Raw genomic sequence first — 27918 nt, forward strand, 5'->3', positions numbered from 1 at the left:
TCATTTTTTCCTTTTTCAAATTGGATAAATCTTCATAGATATGAAAACCCTTAAGTTTGGGTTTTTTTTGTGGGGGTAGTAGTGCAAATGATGTTACAAGTATAGGAAGTGTAGAGATAAAATAACAGGATGGTTTTTTAAAGTGGTCCATTCAGAAATAATAATGAAATCAAGGTTCGTCTTTGCCAAGGACAGTTCCTACCTTTCAACACCACTTAGGCTAAGTGATTCAGTGAGACTTAAGTGGAAAGACAAAATAATTGCTTGTTATCTGTGATCTCAGCAGTGAAGTGCCCGTGGCCTCTGCTTGTTTGCTGTGCAGTGCTGCAGTTCATGAATATTTTATCGTGGCATGGTTGTAGAAGAAGCAGTTCTTTCTCACTCTGACATGAAGGCAGGCACTGATATTTTTGCAGTGCAAAAATATGATTTGGGTGAAAATGCACCTTTTTTTGTTTGCTTCTGGTTTTGCTGGGTTAGTTTTACTCTAGATCCCTTCCAGAATTTACTTCATGATGGGGTGTGCAAGTACTTGTACTGCTAAACTGAAGATAATAGTACAGAAGTGGGAGGGCAGGTGTGCTGCCTTTGGAGGCTAGGATGGATAGTTTAGGCTGCCTTAAAGCATCTGGTGTACTGCAGTGATAGAGGTGGTTCATCCAGGCTTTGGAGTTGGTCATGATGGAGCTCCATCAAGAGCTCCTGCCATGGATGGTTTGTATTTTTTTAAGGGATATGTAGGATTCTGTTTGGTCCCTTACCCCAGCAGTTCAGTTTTCCTCTTACTGTTCTGTTGCTAATCCGTTCTGCAGTTGTGTGACTGGCACATGTAATCTGCATGGCTGAGTAGTGGCAATTGACCATGTTGAGCACCACTTCAGTGCTGAACATCTCCGTGGTAATTCTGCACTATGCAGTTCATTTCCATAGTAAGTGCAGGTTCATTAACATTGGAATCCATTTTCAGGCTTATTTCCAGAAAGCAGTGGCAGGCTTTTCAATCCTTCAGTATTTCCTACAGTGCTTAAATGAATACCTGGTGGTTTTTTCGCTTCTGCAAGAGAAAGGAAATAGGTTCCATTGCACTTTGTTGGACAAGTTATGTTATACTCCCAAATGATTTTTCCTCATTTTCAAAGTTCTTTGGAGTGTAGTCTTGCAATATGATTTAGTAGAGGTTAGTTTCTTAAGTTACCATGAGACCCAAGAGGAACCATAACTCTTTGTAATGTGGATGATAAATCATTCATTGCTGAAACGCCAAGACACGTTTTATAATCTCTTTTGTATTGGTCAGTACTGGCTACTGTGTTAATAGAACATTTATCTTCCAAGATCGAGCTTGCTTCCTCCTCCTGCACATAGAGGAGCAGTTGCTTGAGCTTAAAAATAGCTTGCTGATAATTACAAAAACCAGGCAAAAATAAAAGCATCAGAGCAAACAGATCCTGAGCAAATGGCAAAATCCCACATCGCAAACGGAGGTGTTTGACCGAAGCTATTCCTGTTGAGCAGTTAGGAGCTCACAGTGCTTTTGGTACTTAATATTTCTCTCTTGAACTACTTTTGCAATGTCCGTGCCCTACATAAGCTGACTAATACTGCAGTATTGTATCTGCAGTGCTCTTCCTTTGCATCTTAGAAACGTTATATCTGGCATTCTCTGGCAGCACAGAAGGTAAACGCTTTCCCTAGATGTCTAATACTTGAAATTTAACTGGACTGACTGGAGAGGCCTGGAAGGAGCATTTCTGTCCCCTAGCCCTGTGAGAAGGGAGGAGCAAAATCTTTACCAGTAGGAATCCAAAAGCTTTAACTTTTCTCAAGGGGGAGAAGAGGGAGCTGAGACTTGCACCAGAATTAGAGGAATCTCGTTCTCAAGAATGCAGCTGAAGACTGGAATGACAGGTTAGCTAGGTTGGTAGGAAGTGTTCAACAGGAACGTGGCTGGCAAACAGGTCCCTGCTTTGGGGCAAATGAACTTCAAAAGGGAATGAGTGAAACTGCATCAGATCCGTGTGTGGATCCTCAAGTATTTCCAGGGTAGACAAACTCAGGTTTGCCTGTCTGCAGTCCACTGAGTTGCTTCAGTTTCATTTACAGTGTGTATTTTCACACTGTTGAAGCATTGGAATTAATTTGGACTCCTAATGCTGACTTAGTTAAAGCCAGCTCGTTGGTTTTGCAAGCAACAATATTGGGTAGAATAACAGAATCATTTAGGTTGGAAGAGACCCTCAGCATCATGAGGTGCAGTTGTTAATCTGACACTGAAACGCCAGGTAGCACTGTTGGAGCTGTACTGTTGCTGCTAAGTGAAATGCCAGAGTGGTAGAGGCTGAACAGGTTGTGTGCACTGCTTTGAACAGGTTAAGTCCACATACATGTGTATTGAAAGTGTCCCTTAGACTGGGTATGTCTAGAAGTGAATGTCATGTTTGTACATGAGGCTGAAGCTGGCCCCATCCATTATGAGCTACCAAAGTGTACACGTTATACCAGGCAGTATTAGAAACAAAGATGTGAGATCAGCTCTGCTCACAGGGTTGTATTTCCTTTTCCCAGGTGCTGCCCCGTTGTCAGCTCCAGCATTTTCCTTAGTCTTTCCTCTCCTAAAGACGGTTATAACTGAGACACCCCACGACAGCGAAGACCAGGAGGAGTTCCTGGTCAGTATTCTGCAGATCCTTACGGTCCATGCTCAGCTGAGATCGACAGCAAATGGCCAGGCTTTGCTGGTGGATGAGGTGAGCAAGAGCTGTGGGGATCAGATGTCCTCCTTCAGCAGTTGTTCAGATGAGGCATGGGGTAAACCAGATGATGTAAACTGGACAAAGTAATTCTACAGGTTAGAGTTAACGATGGAAGATTGTTTTCTCTCCCAGGTTTTAGTTACCTGTCCTGCCTTAGGTTTTAATTGTGATGTTTATAAGGAGCGTCATACACAGAAAAGGCACTTTGGAGTCACAAGACATAAGGCTTTTTCTTTCTCCCTCCACCCTTTCAGAATGGCCCAGAGCTGCTGCCCCGGAGGGACATGCTGGTTCTGCTGACCCGGGTGATAGGAACAGGTTCTCCACGATTACAGGTGAGTCCTCTGCTTCATAACTGTGGCTAGGATTCTGCCTAAGTTTCATCAGCATCTAAGTGAGGGAAATGCACCCACCTGGTTTAAGTCTCTCAGGCTGGTGCTTGATACACTACCAGTTTTCTGCTGTGTTTATGCTGTTCTTGGAAGAAAATGTCTACGTCTTTTTTTTCCTGGGGGCTTTATTGCACCAAACATACCCATCAGCCTTCCACAGGTGAGATTTTTATTCTTTCTTTATGGCTTTACTCTGTCAGAGAAGTTCAGGAGCTGCTTCTCTGAGTGTTCTAAGGGCTGAGATGGCAGAAGGGTCAATAATAGCAAAAAGGCAAAGGATGAGTTCAGCTGGACTGAACTCATCAGTTCTTGCTTTTTGCCACTTTGTTCTTTGAGAATTTCTTCTCTTGTGATAGCACTCAATCTCCCCCATGCTTGCTTTGACAGAAGAAGTCAGTGGTGGACTCTCTAATACTTCCTCATGGCATTTTAGGTTTTGGCTTCTAATGCACTGACCGCCCTGTGTGCAAGCAGCAGCGGGGAGGATGGCTGTGCCTATGCAGAACAGGAGGAGATCGATGTGCTGCTTCAGGCCCTGCAGTCTCCATGCATGAATGTTCGAGATGCAGCTCTCAGGGTAGGTGGGAATCATTCAGGGTCACAAGTGAATGTTCTCTAATGCTGTTAAAGAGAGGCTTCAGTTCTGGCAGTGTGTCTGCAGGAGGAGGCAGTAGCTACTCAACAATAATGTTCTAAGTAATGCTCTGTGCTAGATTTATTTTGGGTCTACCCACACCTTTCTTTTGTTAAAACAGGTGTGATTACAACACCTTCTATTTAGAGTTGCATAGAGCTTAGTCTCAAAGAGAGAAGCTGTCAAAAAAAATCTTAACGTCTGTATTGGGCCCAGTGTTTCTGGAAAGCTTCAGGCTTAGTCACTTCTTGAGAGCATACAGAAAGAAAAACCCAAGGGTGCCTGGTTTTCTTTGTCATTAAACAAATTTCAGCTTAGCTTACCTGAGCTGGCTTCTCTGTACTTAGAAGGAGAAAAGACTGTAGTCAACAGAGCACAACCTAGTGCCTACTTGCCTCTCTGCAACTGCCTGTGGAGCGCTGTTCTTGGGTTTCACCGTCTCACCTGGAAGTCCTTGATCAGCACAGGCCGTGTAGTGCACGAGAAGACATGAATTTCGACACTGAGAGCTTGACTTGACTAAAGTTTTAAGCGTTTTAAAGCATCTGTTTCTAAAATCAGATCCTTACACTGATTCTGCTGTGAACTCATTCAGGGACTGATGGAGCTGCAAATGGTTCTACCAACCCCAGACAGCGATGAAAAGAATGGACTGAATCTGTTGCGTCGCCTTTGGGTGGTGAAATTTGACGTGGAAGATGAGATTCAGAAGTTGGCAGAGAGGTAAGAGCTCTTCCTGGCTGGCTGGATTGTGACAGGACCTCTCCTCTGCTCCCCTCCTGGAGCTCCAGTGGCAGGGGTTTTGCCTCCCATAAGTAGAGAGGGGGGCTTTAGGTCACCTCAATACCTACATGTAGCTGTGGCTTTTCTAACTGAAGGGTGATCTGTGTCCTCTTTGTGTGTGCTGCAGGTTGTGGGAGTCCATGGGTCTGGAGCTGCAGCCTGATCTCTGTTCTCTGCTGATCAAAGATGTCATCTACCATGAGGAAGCAGTGCGACAAGCAGGTGCTGAAGCTCTTTCCAGAGCTGTGGCTCAGTATCGAAAGCAAGCAGCAGAGGTCATGAATAAACTTACAGAGATTTACCAGGAGAAGCTCTATGTAAGTACTCTTGTCCTAAGGGATTGACAGGCACAAGCCTGTGCTTTTCATTAATCACTTTTCCTTTTGTCTGTCTTGAGGATGTGCATGAAGCCTACTGTTGCTGTGTTAGAGCTTATCACAGACTTTATTATCTTGAGCCTCAAGCTGTCAGCTAGTAGTGGCAGCATTGTACAGATGGAAGATGTGCCTTAGATGACACAGGAATACTGTGGCACAGCAGGGTCAGTCCAAGTCATTCTGGGCCTAAACTGCTAGTTTTTTTACTATGCTCTTCTGCTAGTGGTATCGTATCTCTGTGCAGTGTTACAAAAGGGCATTGCAGGTATGGTCACAGTATTCTCTGCGTGCCTGTCCTTGGAAAAGGCATTCTGATGACATTTTTTCTCTTTCCAGAGGCCACCTCCAGTTTTGGATGCTCTGGGACGAGTGATATCTGAATCACCGCCTGACCAGTGGGAAGCAAGGTACAGTCATCTTCAGATTGATCTCATCACTTCCTGGGCATCCAGATGAGGTGTTCTAGGTTTTTATTTAGAAGATCAGGCAGTGGAGACATAAGGGAGCGTTAAAAGAGCAAAGTCCATGCACTTGTATGGACTTGCTGGTTTCATGTGTCCTTCAGGTAGAGAATATTTGTGCCCCTGAGGCAGGCTGGGCAAGCAAAAGTAAAATGCTCTCAGTTCCCACAAAATGTTGGGCACCATCTTCCTTATGTCCTGATAAGAACAGAGTCTTTCCCTCTTAGACTGCCTTATTTTTATCTTGCCTTACTGTATTCCCACCCCTGTATGGGCAATTGATTGTTTCGAGAGCAGCAATGCAAGCCTTAATGAACTGGACAAATTCCAATTGGGATAATTATTTTTCTGTCTACTTGTAAGTCCTATACAGGCTCAGGTGGAGATGATCTTGTTCACTACCTGTCTTAAGCTAATCTGCTCTTTTGTGCTGATGTATCTTGTGAAGCTGCTGTATTTCAGCAGTAGATGAAGTGGTCTTGATCGCTTGAAGTGATCCTTGAGTCTTTGTTGACCCAAGTGTCTGTAATGCTCAATCAGGATAGAAGCCATTACATAGCTGAAGGAACCTGCAGCATGAGGTTATGTGCTGAAATGAATGTAGGTTGGACACTGAAGCTCTTCAGTTTCAGAGAATCATAGAATGGTTTGGAAGGGACCTTAAAGCTCATCCAGTTCCAACCCCCTGCCACGGGCAGAGGCACCTTCCACTAGAGCAGCTTGCTCCAAGCGGTTTTATCCTGGTTCTCTCTCCATCTCTGTAATGTGCTGATGATAGCGAATGTGACTGTGACCTTGGGCAAATCCTGTGAGAAGTGAGGAAACTTACGAGCTCACCATCTTTACAGGTGTGGCATAGCTTTGGCCCTCAACAAGCTCTCGCAGCATCTGGACAGTTCTCAAGTGAAGCCCCTCTTCCAGTTTTTTGTACCGGATGCTCTGAATGATCGCAGTCCTGAAGTCAGGAAGTGCATGTTGGATGCAGCTCTTTCAACGCTCAACACTCATGGCAAAGTAAGTCTGAATATTCCTCTCTCTAGCAGTGGAAAAAGATGGAATGAAAAGGTAGATACTGGGTTCAGAGATTCATTTTATTAAGTGGTATGTTTTGTCTTTTTCATTCCTTTGAGGTTTCTGTTACTTGTGACAGCCGAAAACTTTCATGTGGTAGGAATTGTGTGTTCAGATTTGTTCTGTTAGTGACTGGTGTTGACTAAGTGTAGTTCTTCCCTGTTATTGCTATAAAAAAGGAATAGCCCTGAATCATTTGGAGTTAAAATGTTGTAAAACTGGAGTGACAAAAGTAAAGTCGGACCACAGATCTTTTAATCCTGGAAGGTGAGAATTCATGCAATGCCAGATGAGAAAGCTTGTCAATGGTTGGCTTAATTAAACTGAAATAGAACTGGAGTCATTCAGACAATTGAGGACCATCCATATTCTCACTGCTAGCTGTTCTCCAGCAGTGCTAGGTGGGGAAGGTGTGCAAAGGTGTAACTCACTCAGCTTCAGTTTTCCTCATATATGCCAGTCACCAGTTCTGGACAGCTCTCTGTGTTCCTGATAGGCCCAAGACATTTGGAGTATTTTCATATTATTCCTTCCTTCTGTTTCTCAGAAAAGCAGTGAAGTTTGGTTTATGGTTCTGTTCTCCCTTTGCAACTGGAGCAAGCAAAGGAGAGGTGCTGGGGTTTAGGCTAGCAGTCTGGCCTGGGTGCTTGCCTTTGCTCCTGGTAGACATCACACCAGCAGCGTTGGGGGATCTGATTTTTAAGAGCTAACTTCTCTCTGGCAGGAAATACTGGTTGCCTGTTGGGATGGCACGAGGTTTTATGTGATGTGACACATTAAATGAACTATAATACAGTGTGTTCGGTTTGTTGGCTCAGAGAAGACAAACAAGTCCACTGAGCATGGCAGATCCCATCCTGAGTGGACTCTAGTGGCACGTTCTGTGGTTTTGTTTTTCAGGACAATGTTAACTCTCTCTTGCCAGTGTTTGAAGAATTCCTGAAAAATGCTCCTAATGATGCCAGTTATGATGCTGTCAGGCAAAGCGTGGTCATTCTGATGGGGTCACTGGCAAAACATCTGGACAAGAGTGACCCTAAAGTGAAACCAATTGTTGGCAAACTGATAGCAGCCTTGTCCACACCATCTCAGCAGGTAGGTGCTGCCTTGGAGGAACCCCCAGTTTCCATGCAGAGGCAGGTTAACTTCCATGATACTTCCAGGGATGTCAGAGAGATGAAAACCAGCTTTGGTGACAGAAAGCTGTCACTGTGGGTGCAGGCTAGGAGGAAGTTATGCTGGTGATGCCTGTTTTGTGATCTGATAGCTGGTGGGATTGCTTTACAGGTTCAAGAGTCAGTGGCAAGCTGTTTACCACCGCTGGTGCCTGCGATTAAGGAGGATGCAGGAGGAATGATACAGAAGCTAATGCAGCTGCTTTTAGAGTCTGATAAGTATGCTGAGCGCAAAGGTGCAGCTTATGGGCTGGCAGGCCTGGTGAAAGGCCTTGGCATCCTCTCTCTCAAGCAGCAGGAGATGATGACCACGCTGACTGATGCTATCCAGGACAAGAAGAACTTCCGTCGGCGTGAGGGTAAGGGTAAAAGCTTTTTCCTCCAAATATTTCATATTCCTTTTGTACATGCTGCCGTTGTGGTCAGATCAAATGATGCCTGAACCCCTGTGCTTGGGTCATCTACATGTATTTTACTAATGTTTGCAGAGAAAGGAATGGGAAGTGTCTGTCATGAGGCCACTGGTTGTGTAGAGTGTCCTAAAAACTGCTCTTACTTGCATTGTGGTGGAGGAAAGGTTTCTGGTCCTAGACAATATGCATGGTGCTTTACCCTCCTGTTTTCAAAGGCAGGTGTTGCTGGGCAGGCTCCCGCTTTCTGTGGGACAGTACATGTTAAATGAAGTCGTGTTTTCCTCTGACTGTTTTTTTGGGGTTTTTAGGGGCTCTGTTTGCCTTCGAGATGCTCTGCAGCATGCTTGGAAAGCTCTTTGAGCCCTATGTGGTTCATGTGTTACCTCACTTGCTGCTTTGTTTTGGAGATGGGAACCAGTACGTGCGAGAGGTAAGATGCCTTAAATTTCTGGGGACATAGAGTGTAAAGAGAAAACTAAAATGGAGTAGATATGAATGCTGTTTGTAACAAGGCAAATTGAAATCCCTTGAGATACCACTAATAACAATTGGATCTTAATAACTGAAAGCATCCTATTTCATTGGGTGTTAATTGGGAACAACTTGGCTAGCCAAGTTGTACCAAGGCACTATTGTACATGAAGGCTTTGTTCTCGTTGAGTCTCTGAGGAAGGAAAAAATGTGTTGTGACACAGCTTGTGAATATTCTCTTCTCCTTGGAGGCTGCAGATGACTGTGCCAAAGCTGTGATGAGCAACTTGAGTACTCATGGAGTGAAGCTGGTTTTGCCTTCACTTCTTGCAGCACTGGAAGAGGAATCCTGGAGAACTAAAGCTGGTATGGACCCATATCTGACTGACATGACTGAGAGTAACCCACAGTTCCCTTTGCTGTCATTCCCCTTGTTTATTCCTTCATTCTTGCAGGTAGCTCTGATAGTTTATTGTCTCGTAAGAGACTGTGGAATTGTCAGCTTTTGAGATGACTTCCCTGACACATTTGAGTAACTTTTTCTCCCCAGCAGATTCAAGGGTCTCTCTTTACCCTCTATCCCTTTAGAAGTACTGCAGAAGCTGAAAGTTGTGTCCCTGTCCTGTTCTCTTCCCCACCCTCCCTTCTTTTCCCTGGTATATCTCTCTACAGGTACTCCAGAAGCTGGAAGTTCCCCCCTGGCTCTTTCTTTTTCCTAGTTAAAAAAACCCAAACAACCAAACTTCTTAGTGTCTTTAAGTGGCACAGAGTGGTTTAATGCATTTCAGGCATGAGTCATCCTCTACCTAGTACATTTGAGTTTGAGTAAATGTGATCATCTTCTCATATCTCTTCTTAATGCTGTGTTTTGTGTTTTGTCTTTTCTTTTGCTTTCCTTTTGCATACTCCCTGCCCAGGGTCAGTGGAACTGCTGGGGGCTATGGCATACTGTGCTCCCAAACAGCTCTCTTCCTGCTTACCCAACATTGTGCCAAAACTGACTGAAGTGCTCACAGATTCCCATGTGAAGGTGCAGAATGCAGGTCAGCAGGCTCTCAGGCAGATTGGGTCTGTCATCAGGAATCCAGAGATCCTGGGTAAGAACTGTCTGCACCTCTAATACCCAGACTTGACCGTGGTTTATTATAGTAAGGTTTACATTCACCATGGTTAGGATTAAATGCAAACTTCTACAGAAATTAAACTACCCCTAGAAACGTAGAACCCGGACACTTAAAGTGTAACATGGAAACTTAACAGCAGTTCTCTGCTTCAAGGCCTTTAAAATCCGTTCTGTCACCTAATGTTAATAGGGTTTCTCCTGTCCCTAGGCTGCTCGTTGCTTTCGGAGGATCTAAAACATCCAGTGACAGAACACCAGCTCACCCTGACATGTGTTTTTGTTCTGTGTACAAATAAAGTCTTTTCTCTCCTGTTTGAAAATGTCCAGCAATCACTCCAGTCCTGTTGGATGCTCTCACTGACCCCTCCAGGAAGACCCAGAAGTGTCTGCAGACTTTACTGGATACCAAGTTTGTCCATTTCATTGATGCTCCGTCCTTAGCACTGATCATGCCAATTGTGCAGAGAGCTTTCCAAGATCGTTCCACAGACACCAGGAAGATGGCTGCCCAGATCATCGGGAACATGTACTCCCTGACCGATCAGAAGGTGCGGTGCTAGGAGCGCTCTCTGACTCGGGCTGTATTTGCTGTGTAGGAGATAATAGAGCAAGCTCTAGAGAGAATTTATTTGTTCTGGGATTTTGTGGTTAAAACAGACAATATTAGAATCCATGCAGCTCCTTTAATTAAATGTATGTAAATGAACAGATAATGGCTATAAAAATGGTGATAAATCTCAGTTGCTTCAGGCTGGTGGCTCTGTACTTAGGTCACCCTGTTATTACCAGATTTATCCCTGTGAAAAGGTCTTGTGATTTTTACCCTATAAGAAATGCCTTAACAAACAAACAAGCAAAACCAGTACCAGTGAAACACAGATCAGCTGCTTACAAATGGATCCAAGGTTTGTTTGAAGAGTATTGGTAGAACCTCACTGGAGGTTAAGGAGCTGTGTTTAATTTTGCTGCTGATAATCTCTACCTTTAAACCTTGTGTAAATGTTAAGAGTGTTGGATTTGCCTTAGATGCAAAGTGCGGGGTTGTGAGTGAGTTTGAGTGAGCATCAGAAATGTTTGGAGTGATCTCCACAGAGCTGGTGTTGCTTTTGGACTTCCAGAACAATTCAGTGTGCTGATTGTGAAAGCAACTGATGAAACTCTCAGGATGCTAAGGAAAATTGCTAATAATAAGGGTGTGAATGCCCTTTACATCAAGGTGACTTACATGCCTATCTTGGTTTGAATCTGGTTCTTACTCTCTGGGGCCTTTGTTTCAGGATCTGGCTCCTTACCTCCCCAGTGTGACCCCTGGACTGAAGGCATCTCTCTTGGATCCTGTACCTGAAGTAAGTCCTTTGTACAAATAGCATTTTCCGTCAGTGTGTTAGGTAGACTTTATCCTGATCTTCTGTAGGTCTGTGATCAGTCTGACACATTTGTCTCAGCAACTTTGACTGGATGTTTTGCCCATCTCTGTTTCTCTCTTCTGTTAGGTGCGTACAGTGTCTGCAAAGGCCCTGGGAGCCATGGTGAAGGGTATGGGAGAATCGTGCTTTGAGGATTTGTTGCCGTGGCTGATGGAGACCCTGACGTATGAGCAGAGCTCAGTGGATCGATCTGGTGCTGCTCAAGGTGGGGGCAGCTGTGTCTGAATACTGAGCTCAGCCTTTCTCTCTTTAGCCTCTCGTTGCTTGTGTATATCAGCTCTGTTCCCTGCTGGTTTTCCTCAGGTCTGGCTGAAGTTATGGCTGGTTTGGGGGTAGAAAAGCTGGAGAAACTTATGCCAGAGATTGTAGCTACTGCCAGTAAAGTGGATATTGCTCCACATGTACGAGATGGTTATATCATGATGTTCAACTACCTGCCAATTACCTTTGGAGACAAGTTCACTCCCTATGTTGGTCCCATCATTCCTTGTATCCTTAAGGTATGTAGCAGAGGCCTATAGAGTTTTATTTATTAGAGGATAAAAGGACCCTTTGGAGTGTCTTAAGTATCATTTCCAGTAATTGCAGAGCTGGGATATAAGAAAATGATATAAAAGAATTTAAATTATAAATTATTATTTCTTCTTCCAAGTTATTTGCTTGCTGTCTTTGCAGTCACTGTTAATTTCTTGAAATCACCTTTGTGCATTCACAGCTCTGTAGTTCATTTACTTGTCATGGCCGAGAGAGGAGACATCATTTGTTTCTCTTCTCTTGGCTGTGTGCATTGTGCTGGAGCCCCCAGCTGTCACAGCCACTTCTCTCTCTGCTCAGGCACTGGCGGATGAGAATGAGTTTGTGCGGGACACTGCCCTGCGTGCTGGGCAGAGAATCATTAGTATGTATGCTGAGACTGCCATTGCACTTCTCCTGCCTCAGCTCGAGGATGGCCTGTTCGATGACTTGTGGAGGATAAGGTAAGGGAAAACCATCGTATCCACAGGCATTTCTCTTCTTGAAAAGCTGGTGTGATTTAGACTCTCTGTTGCTCCTCAAGGAAGTGCAGAGACCTCCTGGGAAGCAAAGGCATGTGTGTGCTTTTGCTTGTTGGTTTGGATATGATGCCTCAGAGCACTGAGCCTGCAAGGCCCTGCCAGCATGGATCAGGTTTTCTCATACCTACTACATGATTCATTCTGGTAGTGATTCTGAAGGACACTTCCAAGGCATCGATGTGGCAGTGTTTAGCCCTTGTACATTGTTTTCCATTTCTCAGAACGCTGAGTAAGTTATTGTTCTCTGGTGTAGGGGAATGTGCAGTGGAGTGCTCACAACTAATGACAGTTGCTCAAAAACTAATTGTAACTAAAAGACTTCTGTCAGCTGAGTGCTGCTGAGTGCTCTTACCCAAGGTGAGTATCTTTAGAGTGGGGACAGTGGCAATGCTTTCTCTGGACATTGAATAGGCTGGACTCTAAACAGGAACATTTTTCATTGCTTTGATATGGGAATGATGTCAGCCCCTTCCTTCCCTTTCTCTTCAGTGTGCTGCTTCTCAGTCATGCAGGCAGACTGATCTTGTCTATCAGCCTGTGCAGCATTTCAGTGCTGACCCAGCTCCTAGTCTTGCACTTTGCTCATGTCTGTATTTGATTTTCTGTCATATTTAGACAGGTACCATCTAAATACCCTGTTTGTAACGCTTGACTTGCTCCCTCTTTGTAACATTTGACTTGCTTCTCTTGCCAGGTTCAGCTCAGTTCAGCTCCTTGGAGATCTTTTATTCCATATCTCAGGAGTCACTGGAAAAATGACCACGGAAACTGCCTCAGAGGATGACAACTTCGGAACGGCCCAATCAAACAAGGTAAAACTGCTCTTAATCTGCTGTGCTTTTTATTACAATGATTTTTCTTTTCTCTTTTAATCAGCATGGAAAGCCTGCTGCAGGATGTGTTGATTAATCATGGACTAGAACGTTGTGCTATTTCTTTTCAGGCTATTATTAATGCCCTGGGTGTGGAGAGGAGGAACAGGGTGCTGGCAGGGCTGTACATGGGCCGCTCTGACACGCAGCTGGTGGTGCGTCAGGCCTCCTTACACGTCTGGAAGATTGTAGTCTCCAACACTCCTCGCACGCTGCGGGAGATTTTGCCAACCCTCTTTGGGCTCCTGCTGAAGTTCTTGGCCAGCACTTGCGCAGATAAGCGAACGGTGAGGAATGGAGTGGATGAAATGGAGTTTAGTAACCCTGCTGCTGCAGGAGACCGTGAACTGACTCCTGAAGAGCACAGGAGCCTTTTAACCACCTTTAAATCACTTCAGAGCTGTCATGAATTGAACTGTTCTGAGCATGAGTATGTCTGAGTTCTGTCTTTGCTGAAGGCAACCATGATGACAGTAAAACTGTGGTCATTTCATAATAGTAATGTTTTCATTCCTGCTACTCTGTCTGTACTTTGGACAGTAGTTTATAGTGAAAAGTTAACATTTGCTCACAGTTTGCCTTTTTAAGTTTTATAAAACAGGAAAATAGTTAATTAATACGCTTTTGGATACAGGTTGCAGCACGGACATTAGGAGACCTTGTCCGAAAGCTAGGAGAGAAGATCCTGCCTGAAATCATTCCTATCCTGGAGGATGGGCTGAGGTCAGACAAGAGTGATGAGAGGCAAGGAGTCTGCATTGGGTTGAGTGAGATAATGAAATCTACCAGCAGGGATGCGGTAAGTTGTATGTGGAAGGTGCAATCTCCACTTTCCTAAGTATTTATGTTCTCATACAGGTGTGCAATTGAAACAGATTTGCACAGCAGGTGCTGGATTTGTTTTATGGACTGAAATCAACTAACATATAGCTAACGTGAGTTGCTGTTCAGGCAAATGGATGCATTTGTATCTGTCAATAGACTTGGAACATTACACTTTTATGAGATACAGTAATAGGAATCATCAGTAGATAGCCTTGGAGCACTGCAGCTATTTGTGTTGATTAATCCTGCTTGTCTTCCAATATATTTCAAGCAAACGGCAATTTAGTTTCAGTTGTGCAAATTCTGCCTTCTCGGCCGCTTTACTGAGATGCGTGTCTGTGCTTTACACATTCTATAACTGTATCTCTGCATCTTTAGGTACTGCTTTTCTCCGAGTCCCTCGTTCCTACAGTGAGAAAAGCACTGTGTGACCCTCTGGAAGAAGTCCGAGAGGCTGCAGCTAAAACATTTGAACAGTTGCACTCAACAATTGGGCACCAGGCTCTTGAAGACATCCTGCCGTTTTTGCTGAAGCAGCTGGTGAGCATTGCTCAGCATCAGACAACAACTTGATAATGATGTTGTGGGACAGGTTTTGAATAGTTACCTTAAAGGAGAAGCAGGATTATAGGGGCAGACCTGGGAATGGCAGATCTGCTTTGCCTCTTCCTTGCAGTTGCCGTAGCCATTGGTAGGGGAAGGTCTTTCAGCTAAAGCATAGGCCTAAGAATTGCTGGTATGGATTTGGCATCATTGCCTGTTTCAGTTGCTTGGCCACTGTGCCTGAAATCTTTATGATGTGACAGAAGAGCTTGGTTTGTGGTTTTGCTAGATAATAGGAGCATTTTGTGTGTTGGTTATGTGATCACATGGTAAACTGTCACTTGAAATGGGGTTTAGCTTGGTGTGTCCCAAATCATCTCTCAGGTTTCTTTCTCTTTCCCCCTAGGATAATGAAGAGACATCTGACTTCGCTGTGGACGGTCTTAAACAAGTTATGGCTGTCAAGAGTCGAGTGGTGCTGCCTTATTTGGTGCCGAAGGTACAATTGGAAGCAAATTCTAAACTTCAGAACTGTGCTTTTTCCTCTGCTTGCTGCCAGTTTTCTTTAGACTCGATCTGCCCGAAGGAAGAGCGTAGCTTGAAATGTTCCTGTGATTTTATGCTGTAAACATTTCATTGGGGTTGGGCTGCCTAAGTTTTTCATGCAGTAAATGAAGAGAGATTCCTTCTGAAGAACCTCTCTGCCTGTCTCATCTGCTTTTGTTCATTTAGCTGACGACTCCCCCTGTGAACACCCGCGTGCTGGCTTTCCTCTCGTCAGTGGCAGGGGATGCTCTGACACGGCACCTGAGTGTCATCCTGCCTGCTATGATGTCTGCGCTCAAGGAGAAGCTGGGGACCAGTGAAGAGCAATTGGCAAGTAGCGTGGCTCAGCTCTTTGATACGACAGGTTGTCTGGCGGTAGTGCTTTGGGTTGACTTCCCAACACAGAATCTGTGTTCTCTAGATTCACAGATTGCATGTTTTAATTCAGCCCATTAGCTTCCTCAGGATGAGTCTTTTTGCCTGGTAGCATATTGTGAATTGAAAAACGTATGCTTTCCAAATCTATTTGTATCCATAGAAAAGTCTCCTTGGCCTGCAACAGGATACAATTCTCAGTCTACTTATTGTTGGAGAACTGCCAGAGTGTCTCGTTAACTTTCTGTTTATTCTCGGTATAGAAGACTGAGAGATTAAAGGGCTGAAGGGAGGAAATCTCTTTTGTGCTGCACTGCTCTCTGAAACATCTCATATTTGGACTCCAGAGGACATCCTGGAGTTGTGATTGTGGATAGGCATGTACATAAGTTGGTGTCTGCTGTAGATGCCCATTAGATCAGCTTCTAGCCCCAAGTCTGCCTGGAGATCTCTAACATAGCCACAGATGTGTTTGTTATTAGTACTGTGACACAGAGCATTAAACTACCCAAATCAAAGAAGTGTTCTCTGCCAAGGCCCACAGTCTGAGGGGTGAGTAAGATGGGGCAGGCTGAGCTACTCTGCTTCCTGTAAATGAGCCCTTCTGCAGCTGGAGAGTGTCCTGTGCAGCAGTCGGTTCAGCAGAGTTGGTTACGTTGTGAGGGTTGGTTATAAACCTTTCTCTGCTACAGGACTCATTCGAGCCTTTTATGGTGATGTTACCAGCTCTTTAATGAGAAACAATTAGCAAGTGGGATGTGTTGTAATATTTCTCTGGAAAGATAATGCTGTGGATAATGTGGGGAAACCTGGGGCTAAATCTGGCTTTGTTCTATTTGAGAGTTAATGTAAAATTAATTTGGGCTCTTTAGGAGATGGCAAACTGCCAGTCTGTAATCCTGTCTGTGGAAGATGATGCTGGACAAAGAATTATAACTGAAGATCTGCTAGAAGCTACCCGCAGCCCTGAGCTGGGAATGAGACAGGCAGCAGCTGTCATGCTGAATATCTACTGCTCCAAGACAAAAGCAGACTATACTGGTCATCTCAAGAGCTTGGTTTCAGGCTTGATACGGCTGTTTAATGACACCAACCATGTAGTTCTGAATGAAAGCTGGGATGCGCTCAATTCCATCACCAAGGTGAGAGGCAGCTTAAGAAGATCGCAGTGGTAATGCCTGGCAAGGAGAAAATGGGGATAGCTGGTAAAACGCTGCATAAATTGGACCTTCTGTTTGGATTATAAACTGCATTTACATTTGCAAATGTTGTATGATGGGCTTAGCTTCAGCTTTGTGAGCAAGGAGGCAGGGAATGGGTGTCTTCTCTTGTCACACTATGCACAGGGAAAAGCTGGTTGCCGTGTTGTCTCATCTGTGTCTTACCCCTCTCTCCTGAAGAAATTAGATGCTGGGAACCAGCTTGCTCTCATTGAAGACCTGCATAAGGATATCCGGATTGTAGGGAATGAGGCCAAAGGCGAGCATGTGCCAGGATTCTGTATTCCTAAGAAGGTAAAGGATGAGAGTGAGCATGGATTTGTGTCAGCCACCATCTCCTACCTTTTGAGGGAGCTCACTGATGTGACTTTACAGCTAGTAGAAGCAGTGACTATTTGGGCATTCCAGAGCTGTATGTTGGGGAGGTTTTTTGTAGGGTACTGCTGCTCTTGAGTTACCCTGCAGAAGACTCCTCTTGTAACAAGATCTTTGGCAGTTCCGGTCTGCATGTAAGTCGTGGTCGCTGGCTGCGACTTGTGGGGGAGGAATGCTGGGCTTCTGTGCCAAGCTTCTCTGGTTTAAAAATTCCCTGAGCTGCCACCACTTTCCTCATAGCAACTGGTTTAGTAAGGCGTAGACGCATGAAATCAAACCAAATAAAAGTAGCTCTGTAAGTGTGGAAGCAGGCAGCTGAAGGTCAACAGGAAATGGAGAGAAACTCTTGGAGCTTGTGCATCTGGTGTATAACAGGAGCAGAAATAAGATACGTATCTTTTTGCAACTTGGCTTCTAAGCTTCCTTATCCGATTTTCATGACAGGGAGTGACTTCCATACTCCTGGTGCTGCGGGAAGGTGTTTTAACTGGTAATCCAGATCAGAAGGAGGAGGCAGCAAAGGCCTTAGGGCTGGTTATTAAACTGACTTCTGCTGAAGCTCTTAAGCCATCTGTGGTGAGCATTACTGGGCCACTTATTCGGATCTTGGGAGATCGGTTCAGCTGGAATGTCAAGGTGGCTCTACTTGAAACATTAGGCCTTCTTTTAGCTAAGGTAAGGTTCAAAGTAATTGACTGTGGTTTGTGAACATTTTCCATGGTAGCCTTCAGCAATACCTGTTGCTGTTCATGTAAACACAGCTAGGATGTGCTGGTGTGGATTTGGTGTTTAGGAATGGCACTCTAACTGGATTATGTTCTTCCAGCAGCTTCTGGCCTACCAGAAAAAGCTCCCAGTGCTGAATCACTGGGCTGCTTAGGAATATTGCTAAATGCTGATCCCATTTTCGAGTGATTAAAAACTGCCATGTAATAAATCTCTCCTGTGCCCACCATTCTTACGAATTAAGTGCAAAGACAATCCCGTTACTTATCTTTGAAACTTTCATTCAGTGCTCTGATTGAAAAAGGCTGATCACAACAGTGTCAAATTTTTCAGCAGCCTTACCGTTGTATTTCAGTATGCAGAAAATTACATTGGAAAAGATGGGTTCTGTGGTGGTGTTTCATGGTTCTCCCGTTTTACTGCGGTGTTGGATCTGTAGGAGGACTCTTTGTGGTAACTACTAGAAGAGGTTGCGCTGTTTTCAGGGTTTGATTTCTAGCCACTGATCCAAACCTGACCGTGCAACTTTCCCTTCCCTCTCTCTATAGGTTGAGATTGCCCTGAAACCGTTTTTGCCCCAGTTGCAAACAACCTTCACCAAAGCTCTACAAGACTCGAACCGTGCTGTTCGCCTTAAAGCTGCCGACGCTCTTGGTAAACTCATTGTCATCCATGTAAAAGTGGATCCCCTCTTTACAGAGCTACTGAATGGAATTCGTTCCAGTGATGACTCTGCCATCAGGTAAGCAGTAGGTGGTCTCTCAGCCCTTCCTGCCGAGGATGAGCCCTTCCTTATTAAGGATGGGAGAAAAGGCTGGGATGAATGAGCAACCCCCCCCAATCCCAAGAGTAAGATTTACTTACTAGTGAAAGCAGGTGACTTCTAATCAAGGGTTGTAGAACAGAGAATGTGGGTGATAGGGACTTCTGGGTCAGAAGCTCAGCTATGAGAGTGCACAAGGGAAACATCGCTTGGTTTCTGCCCACTTCTCTCCCGCACACCCCCAGCAACCTGTTCGAATACAAGACTGCATCAGTTGTCAGTCTGGCCTGAAGTAACGCTGCTGTTTTGGTATCCTGAGTGCACAGATTCCTCAGAAAATAACTTCTTGATTTGAGAATTGTAATGTTTGAATAATCAGAAAATACTTACACTGTAACAGACACAAGTACACAAGCATGGGAATATTCTATAGCGTGGAGTTGTTGGAAGTGCACAGGGAGGTTTCTGCCTCCTGAACTGTAAGGTGTACTGGTGTAATTTGTAGAATCATGGCCTGGTTGAGGTTGGAAGGGACCTTAAAGCTCCTCCAGCTCCAACCCCTGCCACGGGCAGGGACACCTTCCACTAGAGCAGCTTGCTCCAAGCCCCTGTGTCCAACCTGGCCTTGAACACTGCCAGGGATGGGGCAGCCACAGCTTCTCTGGGCACCCTGTGCCAGCGCCTCAGCACCCTCACAGGGAAGAGCTTCTGCCTAAGAGCTCATCTCAGTCTCCCCTCTGGCAGGTTAAAGCCATTCCCCTTGGCCTGTCCCTACAGGCCCTTGTCAAGAGCCCCTCTCCAGGTTTCCTGCAGCCCCTTCAGGCACTGGAGCTGCTCTCAGGTCTCCCCTTCAGGAGCCTTCTCTTCTCCAGGCTGACCCAGCCCAGCTCTCTCAGCCTGGCTCCAGAGCAGAGCTGCTCCAGCCCTCGCAGCATCTCCATGGCCTTCTCTGGACTTGTTCCAACAAGTCCATGTCCCCCTTATGTAGGGGACACACACGCTACTGATGTGTAAGAAACTGCTACAGGTATCCAGAGCTCAGTTTCTCCTTTGTGGAAGGGGAGAGGCAGTGTCTGACTGTATGTTGTGATCACTTCTAGGGACACAATGCTGCAAGCGCTGCGGTTTGTAACGCGAGGAGCTGGTGCAAAAGTAGATGCTGCCATTAGGAAGAATATCAGCATGGTGCTTCTAGGGATGCTGGGACATGATGAGGTACTGCTTCAGCCAGCTGCAAAGGATCCCTGCTCTAGACAGTCTTATTCCTAATATAAAATCAGAACTTTCTAACAGAATTATGTTCTAACTGCTGAGGGAAATAACTAATGACAGAGCAGAAAGAAGCTTGTGTAAAGAAGCATGTGGTTGGGTGTCACTAAACTGAACGTGGTCTGCAAAATTGATCTTGTTGGAGCCTTATAGTGTGCTGAGTGTCGGGTGCAAGAATTAGAGATCCCTAGTCAGTGACTGGTAACTTGGAAAATCCATGAGTTTAACGTTTCCTTAGCAACTGTGGATGTGAGTTTGACCTGCAGCTCCTCACTGACGTGTTTGAGGCAGCTCTGGAGTCAGGATTTGCCTTTTATCTTGGAGAAGGCTTGCGATACGTCCCCTGTGTGTGATACCTCTGTGTGTGTGTAGGCTCCCAGGTACAGTTCATCGTGTACCATGAGCAGTTTTTCACGTAATGGCAGAGTTTTCTCCAACGAGCAGGAAGCTCTCCAAGTTTAATGTAGGGTCTTCTGTGTATAGCAGATAGCAACAGGATCATCTGTGAGATTAAAATTACCTAGTAATTTCTGCCTTGTATCTTAACCTGCGCAACAAAGACATGCAACTGTTGACATGCCAGAAATAAGAATTGAAAGATTCCCACTGGCTTGTAAGTTTTGGGCTGGAGAGGAGTAAGCAGTGATGGGATGGTCACGTAAGCCAAAACAACAAAAGCCTGGAGGTTTTAAATCAGAAGTAGTATGAGTCTGTCATAGAGGGAAGCCCATTTAGAGATGCTTCCTGAGTAAGGTTTCCCTTCTAGACACTGAGTCTTAATGTAACTCTTGTGAACACGTCTTTTAAAACATTCACTTTCATCTTTCTGCCTCTCCCATTTAATGAATCAGAATTTATTGTGAGGTCTGTAAATCTTCAGTCTCTGCTGGTCCTTTGACTGGCTTTTGGCTTTAAGTTCCATTATGTACAAAACCCCTCGTGAAATCCACGGGTCACAGGAGTGAAATGCTTGTTTCCTCCATCTGTTTTTATTTTGTGTCACCTTCTGTCACTTGCTCCTCTTGCCGCTGTCTCTGATGTGTATTGAGCTCAGCTGGGTGTCCTCTTCTCCTCCTTCCCTTGTCAGGATGCCACCCGCATGGCCTCAGCTGGCTGCTTGGCAGAACTGTGTGCATTCCTGTCGGAAGAGGAGCTCAGTATTGTCCTCCACCAGCACTTACTGGGTAGGTGAAGCTGCTTAGAGGGACTGGAACTGGTCTGGAAGCAAGGGAAGATACCTTCTCGACGCTGGTTCAGGGAGACTTTGTTTAGGTTCTTCCTCTTTATCCTAAACCTGAATCTCTAGATTTTCTTGTGCTTTTCTGTGCTCATGGCTGTTGATTTGTGAACACTGTTGAGCACAGGGTAGTGGCTCTAACTTGGGATTACCAATACTTCTATCTTCTGGGTTTGTTTCCAGAGAAGTTGATGAAAGCTGATCACGGCTGAATCATTGCTAGTGCTGACACAGAGCGGATGGGGTTGGTGGGATGTTGGGGCAGGGTGAATGGGAGGGCCATTCCATCTCTTTTGATGACACTGTGACCTTAGATTGGCGTATGCTAATTGCAGACCACATCTGATGGCTTCACATGCTTTTGGAGAATTAACTAAGAGCCTCTAAGTTAGAAAACCCCATAATTTTTATAGAAGCTCATGGTGGTTGGTATTCCTCTGGGATTACTGTTCCTGCAGGATTAAAAAGGGTCTGTGAGCTGGTTTCAAATTACTGATGACTTCTACAGTTTTATTAGTCAAAGCATGTGTAATTTCAGTGCCAAACTCCTTCATGCACAAAGCGGTGACTGAGAGCATCAGAAGTAACAGGGTTGAACAATACAGTCGCTTGTCTCCCTGTCTGCGCATAAGGTGTTCTTGTCTGGTTGTGTTTCCGCACTGTTTGGCTTTTGGGGGCAAGCAGAAGCAAAGCATTGCATTAGAGGCTGTTTATGGTTTCATTTTATGGAAGTGAATTGACAAGCTGACAAAAGCTGTCTTAGGCAAAGGGGAAGGGATGTCAGGAGCCTTGCTATAATGCTGTTCTTTTGCAGCAGATGTCTCTGGCATTGACTGGATGGTGAGGCACGGCCGAAGCCTGGCTCTCTCCGTGGCTGTAAATGTTGCTCCTGGCAGGCTGTGTTCCCCCAAGTACTACAACAGTGTTCAGGAGATGATCCTCAGCAATGCCACTGCTGACAGGGTAAGTGCTACAGGGGAGTGGGCCAGTTCTGTTGCAAGCACTTGTTAGGAGCAGTTTTGAAAGGAGTGCAGGTTCTGTGTGTTACCAAATGGAGTGAAAATCCCCAGTCTGAAGAGTCTCCCTTGGCGAGATGCAGGTTTTATAGTGGAAATTAAATGACTTCTGATCTCTGTGGAGTTGAAAATTAAATGATCTTCAACTGCAGAGCAGCTTTCATTGGGAGTAAATTAAGCTTCTGTTTCCCTGTTGAAGCTCTCATTCACAGGCCAGGTTTACAAGGAGCATGAATTTCATTTTAGGAGGAGGATTTTAAATCTAGGATTGAATGAGTAATTTGGTGTGGGGGGCTTGGGGGCTCTGTGGGACCTGTCACCTTATTCCATGTGGCTCATAGTCACATGATGATATTTTCACATTACCCCATAACATTAACCCCACTGCTTTGCATGCTGCAATTTTTATGAGAGATGGGTTTAGCCTTCCACAAAGTTTACCAGACCCTGAGCCTAGCTAAAGGCTGCTGAGCCCTGCTGTAGTAATACCGGGTTTTGCCTTTATGTTGAAGATTCCCATTGCAGTCAGTGGCATCAGAGGGATGGGCTTTCTTATGAAATACCACATGGAAGGAGAAGGGAACCTGCCTCCAAAACTTTCCAATCTCTTTATTAAGGTAAGAATTTTTATGGTAACTCCCTGGCATTGTTTCGTGTGGTCTGAATCTTTGAGCTAACTCATGGGTGGATTTCTCTATCCAATTTCTGGATGGAAACCCAGCATGAAAACCAAAAGCTTGGTTGCTTTATTTTGGGAAGCTCCAAATCCCCTGATCCCAAAAGTCCAGGTATTCCGTTTTGTGGCAGAGTACAGACAGAATCCCTTTATTAGCCTGCTCTGCTGTTGTGAATACAGTACTGCTGTCCCTGCTGTCCTTGCTGTACTGTGGAAATGTGGTAAACTTCAAGATTGATTCTCATGAACTCACTTTTAACTTTGCAGTAACAAATAGCTGGTAGAGAAGCACAGAGGAGTGAGGGAAGGTGTTGGGTTTTTATGGTTACTAAAAGTCAAAGAGCCTTGGTCAGAAATGCATCAAATACCAGCTCTCACCTGGTTTTGCTTCAGTACTTTTTGGCATCCATTACTGTGTGAGGGAGTAGCTCAGGACTGAGATAAGAGAGTACTGAAGTTAACACCTTTTTCCATTAATACCTATTTAAATATTCTACCTCAAAATTCCTTTCTTGGTTGTTCTGTTTTTTTGGTGTGTCCCCTCATCTCTCATGGTAGACAGGATGTGAGTTTTCAACATCAGAACTTCAGGATGTTTTTAACATCTTAGAAAGGATAGAGGAAGATAACGGAATGACAGGTAGTGCTGGAGCAGGAGAACTGCTTTGTATTTTGTCTGTCTAGATGTGTTACATTCCTTCTCAATCCACTCAACCACTATCAGACATACAGGTTGACATGATGCAGACTTTTGGTTTGAAATTCTACATTTATATATTAATTTGTATCATAGCACTGTATTAAAATACAAAACACAAGTATCACAACTGTCACAATACCTTTATCACAGTATTAACAATGCATCTGACATTCAGATGTGGGCTTTCATGCTTTAAGTATGTTGAGAATAAAGAAAATACAAAGCTCCAATATATTTATTTATTTTAATATGAAATCCACTGTTGAAATGCACTTTATACTCCAACCAGAGACTGACTTGGCTGTTACTGCCCTTAGTGGTCATTGTCATTTCCTGAGACAGTTGAGAACTGTGTGACCGTGTTGTCAGCCACACTTTGAGAAGTTTTCTTTTGAAAAGGTGTCTTGTTTTCAAGGTTTGGTCTTCTCTACACAGTTTAGTCAAACTTGTGGGTAACATGTTTGTGTACCTGTGAGTTGAAAACCATTTGCTTTTCTTGGTAGTTTAAACTACTTAGGGAAAAAAAAAAGATAATCTACTGCTTTAAATACCTCTCCTTGATATATCTGAATTTAAGTCCATCTCTGTCTCCCTCAGTGTCTTCAGAACTCATCCAGTGACATAAAGTTAGTTGCAGAAAAGATGATTTGGTGGGCAAATAAAGACCATCTTCCCTCACTGGATCCTCAGACAATTAAACCAATTCTCAAAGCGCTCCTGGACAACACAAAGGACAAAAACACCAGTGTAAGAGCCTACAGTGACCAAGCTATTGTCAACCTTCTGAAGATGAGAGCGGGTGAAGAAGTGCTTGAGGTACGAGACAGAAGGAAATGTAATCATTGGGTTAAGGCTGCGTCGTGTTGCTCTGCATGTGGTTGTGTTGTGTTCAGAATGTGCTGCCAGCCTTTTATGAAGTAGGTGGAGTGGGACATTCCCATTTGCACTTAAGCCTTCATCAATATTCTAATGCTCAGCAATGAGAAATAAGCAATACCGGTACTGTACAACCTTACAGTTGTAAGTATTAACAAAATACTTATTACAGTATTAATACTACAGTGTAGTATTAATAAAATCAATGTATTTAACATACCTCCCCTCCTTGCTTTCAAATGGCCTTAAGCCTTTACTGTGCTGTAGCTGCCTTTGCTAAGACTGCTAGCTTTTATCAGTTGTATAATCTTACTGCAGTACTATGGGTGCTGGAGTGTATTTTAGGGTGGACTGCTTTGTACATCCACTGCCAGACCTCTTTTCTTAGTGGCTTTTGGATAGTCCTCATGTCTGGAATTGCAAAACCAGATGAAGGACTTGGGTATGTGTGAAAGATTTTAGATAAATACGTGTGTCAGGCACTTATATTTACTCTTATTTTGCACAGTATGTCCTAAGGAATTGGTAATTGGTGTTGTCTTCCTTCCACAGTCAGTTTCCAAGATTCTAGATGCTGCCAGCTTGGAGCTTCTCAATGAAAGCTGCAGGAGATCCCTGAAGAAGCTGGCTGGCCAGGCCGACTCTGATGAACAGATAGATGACACTATACTGACGTGATAAAGCTCTGTAAGACAAGAAAACACTGAACCAACCGCTGCATCAGCATTTCAACTCAAACACCTATTTAAAATGTTTTCATTTTTGAAAATGTTAATTCTGATGGGGTTTCATGAAAAGGACTCCCAGAGAGTATTTTAGTATTGAATACACCAAAATAGCCTTAATTAGACCCACATTAGTTGAAAATTGAAAATTTGGTCCCCTTTTTGAAACAGATAATGCACAAGAAATACTAACCAGTACTCGTAAATCCTGGCCAATTGTGAGATGTGGCTAGAGCACATCAGGCTTCAACTCTGGTGACGCCTATTTTCTTCCCAGGGTCTGTGCAAAAACTCCAGTACTGGAAGTATTGTTGGTTTTTCCACAGACCCTGTGAAGCAGGAATAGAACTCAGTGACAATGAAAGCGTCGTGTTTTTGTGTACTGCTACCTTGCTGCTTGTGACGGTTCTGAAGACTCAAAATCCCTGTAAAACAGAGTATTTAAAATAGCCTTAGAAACTACAGATGCGAAAGGGGGATTAAATGCAGTCTGTTTGAAGAAGGAACATTTAATAAAGGCTCTGACTTTGATCCTTTTGGTGTAAACTGTTCTTTTTACAAATTCATTTGTCAACAACCTTATACTGTGATTTACTTTTTGGCCCTGCTTTTTCTAGAGCATAGTTTGTAGAGTGGGTTGTGCTGTAATCTATAAAAACCTTCCGCAGAACTGAGGCAAGCTAGGGTTTAAAAGCAAGGCACAACTGACATTTACTGAAATTTTAAGTAATTACTCCTATTAGTTTCCAAAGTATTTTTGACTACAGACAGCTTTATGGTTATTCAACTTGTGAAAAGTCCTTGATTTTTATGCCTTCAAGGGCTTCATAAGATACTTGGCACTTCCAACACTGAAAGATTTTTTTCTGGTCAGTAGGCTGTACTGCTGCAGGAAAGCAGTATTTTATTTTACCTGGCCATACACGTCTTTTAAAATAATTGTTTTAATTTACTAATACCTTTTCTGTCATTCGATGGAAATAGTGAAAATCTTGCTGCAGAATACAAGTTTTTAGAAAGAAAAATGTGCTTTATGTTCTATGTAAAGTAATAGTTAAGTAAGCCTTGCCTATTTTATGAAACTACACAGCAACTGGTTGCACCTGAGAAGCCAGAGCAGTAGGATTTGTTGTTTCAAGTGGGTGGGTGATGTGTTTGTTGGGGGAAATCTTCCTGGCATGTTACTCTGGCTGGCTCAAACCATGATGCAGGGAGAAAACAATACTACACATCATAACATTTGAAAGCATAAAATGTAACCACATGGTAACACACATTCTGTTAGAAGCAGTTTACTCAAATGTGGCAGTAGCAGCAAACAGAACATTTTATCTTTACCGTACTCATGCTCAGTGTGTTACAATCTCAAGTTGGTATTTGGGAGCACTGTGCTTTGAACAGGTCAAAAGTACAAGAACATGTCAGATCGTTCTTCACTTTATGGCAGCTCTCAGGCCCGTGGTATAGGCTCCTGGCAACAGATTTGCTGTAGGGAGTCAGTCGAATACTGTTGGAAGAGACTTGGGAAAACCAGCTATTTTACCCCTAATCTAAGACAGACTCAGCTTTAACTGAACTGATTTCCATATAATCGGTTTTTACAGCACTGTATGATGGAGATTCCATAACCTTTCCAGGCCATTTCATTACACCAACTTTTCAGACTGTCAGAGTTTACCTTGTGTCTAAAAATCTTCCTTGCTGCTACTTGAGTCCCCTAGTGCTTGTCCTATTCCCACAGACGCTGAAACCAGCTCATTTTTGCAACAACTGCATTGCATCATCACTTCAGTGTTCTTAACCTTGGATGAAACAAGTTTAGATTTTTAAGTCTTTTCTCATTGATTTTTCACATTTTTGTTTACCATGTTTGTTCCATTTTTCACATTTTTGTTTACCATGTTTGTTCCATTCCGATTCATTTTTGCCTTGTGGTGTCCACTGCTGGACCAGGTCTTCTAGGGGCGAATATTACCTTGCAAGCCATGTGTAACACCCTTGTCTATCCCAACACTGTGGGATAGACACAGTGGTGTTGGTGTGTTTTGTGATTAGCTATGAAGCCAAGCTACAAAGTTGCTCTTCAGCTATTTACTTCCAATCTTGTACTTATGCAGGTGACTGCAGTATCTCCCAGTTGGTCTTACCAAAATTGTATTCTGCTTATTTCATAACATTTCTCTGCATCCTAAAGTGGGCTTTAATTCTGATTTTTGCCTTCCAAAATACTTGCAGATCTTAAACCACCTTAAAACTATGTATTTTGCACTGACTTGGTAATAATCAGAAGTGAGGACTCAAACACTCTTAAGGATCTGGCAGTCTCAGAGCACTGGAATTAGTTTCACCTATAATGAATAAGGTATTTTTTGGGATAACAGGAACAGCTCTTAAACCATTCAGTGCAAAAACTTTTATGCACTGAAACATGTACACAAAGTACATGTTTGTACATTTTATACCATTAAAAAATTACTACATAGGTGGCAAAAAGCTCCATAGTTGTATTGGAATCACTTCATTTCACACAGGAAGGAAGACAAAAATTGCAAGTTCAGGTTAAGAATGGCTGTTTGAGCCCCCATCATGGGGTGCTTTTCTTACCTGTTTTATCTCAGATTCTGATGCTCTGCATAAATATGTGAAAGAAAATGACAGTTAAATAGAGGCCAGTTTATTAGCTTGTTAATTTTAGCCAATAAGATCTTTTGCTATTATGCGTATTTTGATGATTTGTATTTTCACCTTCTATAGTAGCAAGTGGAAAAACTCAATTATCTTTCCCAAGAGCAGCTGAGTTTCTGCACTCAGTTTGTTTCTGAGAGGGAGGAGTAAAAGGTAGGAGCTCAATTGCACTTATTGAGAATATGCTAATCTTTCAATTACAGTGAAACACTGAATTTGGATTTGATAGCTACTTTTTGCTAAACTATTTATACATTACAATACAATACATCAGGGAGAAAATACCCATAATTTTCACCAGAACGTGAGATCTGATAAATGGATTGTGCCAACTTGGAGACTAAAGAATTAATT

The 27918-nt window shown here is 43.7% G+C and overlaps 1 protein-coding gene across 1 annotated transcript in view; it reads left to right on the forward strand.

Moving 5' to 3' along the window:
- Positions 1–25410, forward strand: part of GCN1 (GCN1 activator of EIF2AK4) — a 42471-nt gene extending 17061 nt beyond the window's left edge. The window contains exons 26-58 of the mRNA XM_057411505.1: positions 2566–2747; positions 3008–3088; positions 3579–3722; positions 4375–4502; positions 4690–4879; positions 5276–5346; positions 6249–6414; positions 7372–7566; positions 7759–8005; positions 8368–8489; positions 8782–8896; positions 9448–9627; positions 9981–10201; positions 10931–10999; positions 11147–11285; positions 11384–11580; positions 11915–12057; positions 12830–12947; positions 13079–13294; positions 13642–13806; positions 14211–14372; positions 14782–14874; positions 15108–15251; positions 16169–16438; positions 16697–16810; positions 17336–17566; positions 18166–18359; positions 19481–19595; positions 20737–20833; positions 21701–21849; positions 22415–22519; positions 23876–24094; positions 24707–25410. Of these exons, the coding sequence (XP_057267488.1) occupies positions 2566–2747; positions 3008–3088; positions 3579–3722; positions 4375–4502; positions 4690–4879; positions 5276–5346; positions 6249–6414; positions 7372–7566; positions 7759–8005; positions 8368–8489; positions 8782–8896; positions 9448–9627; positions 9981–10201; positions 10931–10999; positions 11147–11285; positions 11384–11580; positions 11915–12057; positions 12830–12947; positions 13079–13294; positions 13642–13806; positions 14211–14372; positions 14782–14874; positions 15108–15251; positions 16169–16438; positions 16697–16810; positions 17336–17566; positions 18166–18359; positions 19481–19595; positions 20737–20833; positions 21701–21849; positions 22415–22519; positions 23876–24094; positions 24707–24832 (5108 nt within the window). The 3' untranslated portion in view covers positions 24833–25410. The remainder of the gene's footprint in view (positions 1–2565; positions 2748–3007; positions 3089–3578; positions 3723–4374; positions 4503–4689; positions 4880–5275; positions 5347–6248; positions 6415–7371; positions 7567–7758; positions 8006–8367; positions 8490–8781; positions 8897–9447; positions 9628–9980; positions 10202–10930; positions 11000–11146; positions 11286–11383; positions 11581–11914; positions 12058–12829; positions 12948–13078; positions 13295–13641; positions 13807–14210; positions 14373–14781; positions 14875–15107; positions 15252–16168; positions 16439–16696; positions 16811–17335; positions 17567–18165; positions 18360–19480; positions 19596–20736; positions 20834–21700; positions 21850–22414; positions 22520–23875; positions 24095–24706) is intronic.
- The last annotated feature ends 2508 nt before the right edge of the window (positions 25411–27918 follow it).

The sequence above is a fragment of the Pezoporus wallicus genome, unplaced genomic scaffold, assembly GCF_028554395.1.
Source record: "Pezoporus wallicus isolate ANWC-B61680 ecotype Strahan unplaced genomic scaffold, APGP_CSIRO_Pwel_v1 contig_6401, whole genome shotgun sequence".
Lineage (NCBI taxonomy): Eukaryota > Metazoa > Chordata > Aves > Psittaciformes > Psittacidae > Pezoporus > Pezoporus wallicus.